General features: G+C 44.3%; 1 protein-coding gene across 1 annotated transcript; it reads right to left on the bottom strand.

Annotated features, from left to right (window-relative positions):
* Window positions 1–3,541: 3,541 nt before the first annotated feature.
* Window positions 3,542–5,155, bottom strand: LOC102663970 (uncharacterized). The gene is made up of 3 exons (XM_006603354.1): window positions 5,009–5,155; window positions 4,565–4,882; window positions 3,542–4,477 (listed from the first exon to the last, which is right to left on the bottom strand). The coding sequence occupies exons 1-3, from the start codon at window positions 5,153–5,155 to the stop codon at window positions 3,542–3,544; spliced, it is 1,401 nt and encodes a 466-aa protein (XP_006603417.1).
* Window positions 5,156–5,890: the final 735 nt, after the last annotated feature.

Raw genomic sequence — 5,890 nt, 5'->3', positions numbered from 1 at the left:
GGGGTAGGCCAAGGGAAAGGACTGGGGTCTTGGCTCTGCTGGTGCTGGGTGTACCGGTAGAAGCTCTCATTAAGTTGCACCTAGCCCCTGTGATTTGCTGCCTGCTGGCTAGTCACGTGCTGCATGTACCTGCGCATCTAGAGCTCTAATCTCCTCAGGTGATTGGAGATGGACCCCAGGGATGGTATCTCCTGTAGAGGCGATGGTGGTGCATCCACAGTTGGCTGCTGTGGGTCCTCCTCTGGCTGTTGCAATGCTTAACTCTATGCCTGCCTGGGCATGCAGTACTTCTCTATGAAGGCTTTGCTGATGGGAGGTCGGATGAGCTTGGTGGGAGTGACTGGCACTCCATAGAATTGGCACAAGCCTGTGATTAGAGCAAGAAACCCCAGGGCCTTGTTGGACTTCTCTGGGTCCACTGGGTGTCTTAGAGGTGTAATCCCTGCAAACTGATAGTTAGCATCCGAAATCAGCTGGGCAACATAGACCAGCTGACACTTCGACAGGGGGAGGTCTGAATTATGGTCGCTGGGGAGAATGTTGCTAAGCAGCAACGTCATCCAAATCTGCGTGACGGTGGTCATGCTGGTGTGCATGATCTGCACCCGTCTCCCCACTATGCACAGGGCAAAGTACTGCCCTAGAATGCACAACAACTGGCCGATAGCCTCCTCATTGAAGTCGGAGGCCTGACTCCTCCTCCGGGAAAACGCACAGCGCTGGCCTTCTTCCCAAACCAGTGGATGCCCCAGAAACTGGTTAATGGCATCCTCACCCAGGAGCACTTGTCTTTGACTCCCTCTTCTGTAGGCCAGGTGTTGGCATAGAACTCCATGACTATCTCGGGATCGTACTTAGCCATAGGTGATACAAGCTGAGTCCATTGCCTCCGGGCAATTTCCTCTTGAAACTCAGCGTATTCTTCATTCCTTAACTGGACTCGCCTCTCTTTGAGGAACAACCAACCTTTAATGGTCTCAAAGCATCATTGGTGTTCCTCACTCTGGAACTTGTGTCTATCAACTCCACATCTACCTGTGGGGCCGCACTGGAACCCTCTCCGGTGGCATCTTTCCTCGACCTCTTGGCTATGAGCTTCTTCGGAGCCATTTCCTGCGAGGACACATTTGTAAGTTAGTTTGCATGAAATACCAATTATCACAATAAAGGCCAAACAAACTAAAATGGTGCATATTTCTTCCTATCAAACGCAAATGTCAATGTGTAATTAGAAAAAAGAATATTCACCCCTTGATGCACGGATTATTTTATGATACATACATATTTATATACATGCGTATACATACATTTTTGGTGAAAAGGCATTTTATGACACATCCTACGTATGTTTTTGACAAGCATTTTCATGCTACATATTTGCATATATGCACATTTCTTTAGAAAAGCCTTTTATGCTACCTACTCACAAATATACACATTTTTTAAAGGCATTTTTATGCTACCTATCCAACATATATACACATTTGAAAGGCATTGTTCCATGCTACCTATGCAAGATATATACACATTTCGAAAGGCATTTTTTTTATGCTACCTATCCAACATATATACACATTTTGAAAGGCATTTTTCTATGCTACCTATGCAGGATATATACATCTTTTGCAAGGCATTTTCATGCTATATATTCACATATATACATATTTGCAAGGCATTCACCATGACGCAGCAAGCCCGAATGCTAGTAAAATCCACACAAGCATGTGATGCAATCCTATCCCGCAAGGGCATTGGATAGAAGACTCCAAGTAGATTGGGCCAGAGATGCAAGAGAAGGCCCTAGGGTTCTCATGAGCCTTAGGGTAAATTTCGGGCCCATGGGCTAAGTATGAGCCCACTTATCTTTGTACATATTAGATTAAGGTTTCATTATTTTTGGGCCTTGTATTTAGGGCTTCATAATGTAGGTAGGGTACCATAGAAATGTAGGATTTTTCAGCCCTTGTATTTTAGGTCACCTAGACTAGTTTTTGTATTAAGGGTAGTTTTGTAATTTCACATGCATTAAGTGAATATTTGATGTGTGTGTTGGGAAATAAATTTAATTGAATTGGGAGAAGCCCAATCCAATTAAATTTTAGAGGGGGAGGTGAGCATTTGCTTGCTACACCCCATTGCCACATCATACAGTCACACTTTGTGCATGTCCTTCATGCTTTGCAAGCCTCATGACACCTAAGCACACTTAGTGGAGAATCTTGGACTTGATCTTGGATTAGTGGGCTGAACCATAGCTAAAATTTACTAATCATAATTAGTGAAATTTTGTCTCCAAAATTTGGCTCCACAAATTCAATTTCAAATTCAAGTGAAATTTGAATAGAAATTCAAATTTCCCTCCAATTTTGTGTGACACTTAGGCTATAAATAGAGGCTATGTGTGTGCATTTTTTCAACTTTGATCATTTGAAAATTAAACTTCAGATTTTAGAGCTCTTTTAGAGCACAAAATTCCGTGCTCTTCTCTTCCTCTCCCTTCATTCATCTCCTTCTTCTTCCAAGCTCTTATCCATGGCCTCCTATGGTGGTGATCTTCTTCTAGACTCATCTTCTCCTTGAAGTGGCGTCTCCTCTCTCTCTTCCTTCTCTATTCCTCTGCCATTCATCTTCCAAGAAGCAAAGGAATCCATTGATGAAGAAGATCCTAGGCCTACAAGCTCCACATGGAGCTTACATCAGCATGCCCTCATATTCATGTAATTTAATGTATTTTTGCACTCAAGAAAACAAAACTTAGATTCCTAAGCCTAAGTCATATTTTCGGCACCTTATTCTAGCTTCTATAAACTATCCACACATTCAAAATGGCAGCCATATATGCACAAATTCATTCTACAAGCCAAATTTCACAAAACCTAACGCAAATGCCATTGAGGCATTTCACCGAACATTTGGTGGGCGCACATTTAGACATGAAAAAAATGGGGAACAGGGGCAATGTGACATGCCCATTCATCTCAGAATTGAAGATAGGCCTATGGCCATCCCGTACAGTCCCCTAATTCAAACAAACAACCATGGATTCATATACATATTGTCTCACGGATTCTTTCTTCACGACAAAAGGTGCTTCGTAATTTGGAGCCCATTTTCCCCTATGGTCTTTTTGAGCTTGAGATACTTTCTTCAAGACGAGATCCCCTTCGTTGAACTTGCATGGGTGTACCTTTTTATCGAAAGCGTTCTTCACCCATCTTTGATATAATCGCCCATGGCTCATGGCGGCCAATCTCTTATCTTCTATAAGATTCAGCTGATCAAAGCGTGCTTGGGCCTATTCCAACTCTTCCAATCCGAACTCTGCTAGGATTCTTAAAGAGGGAACCTCTACTTCAAATGGCAGTACAGCCTCCATCCCATACACCAAAGAGAACGGAGTTGCCCCAGTTGATGTGCGCACCGAGGTTCGATAACCATGCAGCACGAAAGGGAGCATTTCCTGCCAATCCTTGTATGACACGATCATTTTCTGAACTATCTTCTTGATGTTCTTATTAGCAGCCTCAACTGCCCCATTCATCTAGGGCCTATAAGGCATGGAATTGTGATGTTGGATCTTGAAATCTTCACACATCTCTTTCATCATTTTGTTGTTCAGATTGGTGGCATTGTCAGTGATAATCTTCCTGGGCAATCTATACCAGCAAATTATCTCTTTCTTGATGAACCTAACCACCACGCTCCTTGTTACACTGGCGTATGAAGCCGCTTCAACCCATTTGGTGAAGTAGTCGATTGCAACCAAAACGAAGCGGTGTCCGTTTGAAGCCTTGGGCTCAATAGCTCCGATCACGTCTATTCCCCACATAGAGAATGGCCAAGGCACTACCAAGATGTTTAAAGGCACGACCGAAGCATTGACATTGTCTGCAAATGCCTGACACTTATGGAATTTTCTCACATGGATACAACAATCATTTTCCATGGTGAGCCAGTAGTACCCTACCCTCAGAATCTTCCAGGCCTTGGCATGTGCATTGGCATGCGTCCCAAAGGATCCCTCATGCACCTCCATGGGCATTAGATCAACCTCCCTGGCATCTACACATCGGAGCAGGACCATATCATGGTTTTTCTTGTACAGGATATCTTCGCTTAGGAAAAAGCCTGCTGCTAGCCTTCGCAACATTCTCTTGTCGTTGTCAGAAGCCTCCTGTGTGCACTCCTTGTCTTTGATATATCGCTTGACGTCGAAGTACCAAGGTCTACCATCTTGATTCTCCTCTATCAAGCAGCAATGTGTAGGTTTCCCATGACATCTAAACTTGATGTATGACAAATCCCCATGCGGGATCAATTGGAACATGGATGCTAGAGTGGCGAGCGCATCAACCATTTTGTTCTTCTGTCTGGAAATATGGTGGAAGGATACGTCATCGAAGAACTCTGTCAGCTTCTTGATGTAGGCTTGGTAGGGTATCAACTTATGATTCCTAGTCTCCCATTCTCCTCTCAACTGGTGAATCACCAAGGCTGAATCTCCATATACTTTGAACAATTTGACCTTGAAGTCAATTGCTGCTTAGATCCGAAGGGTACATGCCTCATATTCAACCATGTTATTCATGCAGTCAAACCCTAACCTAGCCATGAAGGGTATGCATTGATCATCGGGGGTAAGCAAAACCACCCCAACTCCATGGCCTAGTGCGTTGGACGCACCGTCGAACCACACTATCCATTTGTCCTTATCTTCATCGTCCACCTCATCCTCGAATAAGGCCATGATGTCCTCATCCGAGAATTCTGGATGCATATGTTGGTAGTCATTGAGGGGCTGTTGAGCTAGATAATCTGCCAAGGCGCTCCCCTTTATCGCCTTTTGAGTGACATAAACAATGTCGAACTTTGACAGTAGAACCTGCCACCAAGCAATCTGTCAGGTGAGAGCGGGATTTTCGAAAATGTACTTGACTAGGTCCATTTTGGATACCAACCAAGTGGTGTAGCTCAGCATGTACTGCCTTAGACGATGGCCTGCCCACACCAAGGCACAGGATGTCCTATCAAGCATAGAGTAGTTCATCTCACAGGCCGTGAACTTCTTGCTTAAGTAATAGACGGCCTGTTCCCTCTTCCCGGACTTGTCATGCTGCCCCAGCATACACCCCCTCGACTCATCCAACATAGTCATGTATAGAATGAGGGGTCTTCTAGGCACTAGTGGCACATGCACAGGAGGATTCATAAGGCATCACTTGATCCTTTCGAACACCACTTAGCAGTCGTCGTTCAACCGGACAGACTGGTTCTTGCGCAATAGCTTGAATAGAGGCTCACAAGTAGCGGTTAGCTACGATATCAACCTTGCTATATAATTCAAGCATCCCAAGAACCCTCGAACTTGCTTCTTGGTTCATGGCTCAGGCATTTCAAGGATGGCCTTCACCTTGTCGGGATCCACCTCTATCCTTTTCTCGCTTACGATAAAACCGAGCAATTTTCCCGACTTGACCCTGAAAGTGCACTTGGCGGGATTCAATCCTAATTGGTACTTACGCAGCCTTTCGAAAAACTTCCGCAAGTTGACAAGATGCTCCTCCTCGGTTTTAGACTTGGCAATCATATCATCCACGTAGACTTCAATTTCTTTGTGCATCATATCATGGAATAATGCTACCATAGCCCGTTTGTAGGTTGCCCCTGCATTTTTTAGCCCAAAGGACATCACTTTGTAGCAAAACGTCCCCCATAGGGTGATGAAGGTCGTCTTTTCCATGTCCTCTGGTGCCATCTTTATTTGGTTGTAGCCCAAGAACCCTTCCATGAAAGAAAGCAAAGTAAAATTGGTCGTGTTATCTACAAGGACATCGATGTGCGGTAAAGGAAAGTTATCCTTTGGACTAGCTCAGTTCAGATTTGGATAGCC

Source organism: Glycine max, chromosome 18 (assembly GCF_000004515.6).
Source record: "Glycine max cultivar Williams 82 chromosome 18, Glycine_max_v4.0, whole genome shotgun sequence".
In the NCBI taxonomy this organism is placed as follows: domain Eukaryota; kingdom Viridiplantae; phylum Streptophyta; class Magnoliopsida; order Fabales; family Fabaceae; genus Glycine; species Glycine max.
The sequence above is the reverse complement of the archived record's forward strand: the minus strand, read 5'-3'. Positions and strand labels throughout refer to the sequence as shown.

Coding starts and splice junctions, on each gene's coding strand:
- LOC102663970 (XM_006603354.1), bottom strand. CDS start 5,155: ATGACTATGTTGGATGAGTCGAGGGGGTGTATGCTGGGGCAGCATGAC. Junction 4,883..5,008: donor ATAGGACATCCTGTGCCTTG/GTGTGGGCAGGC, acceptor GCTTGGTGGCAG/GTTCTACTGTCAAAGTTCGA. Junction 4,478..4,564: donor ATAACATGGTTGAATATGAG/GCATGTACCCTT, acceptor GTGATTCACCAG/TTGAGAGGAGAATGGGAGAC.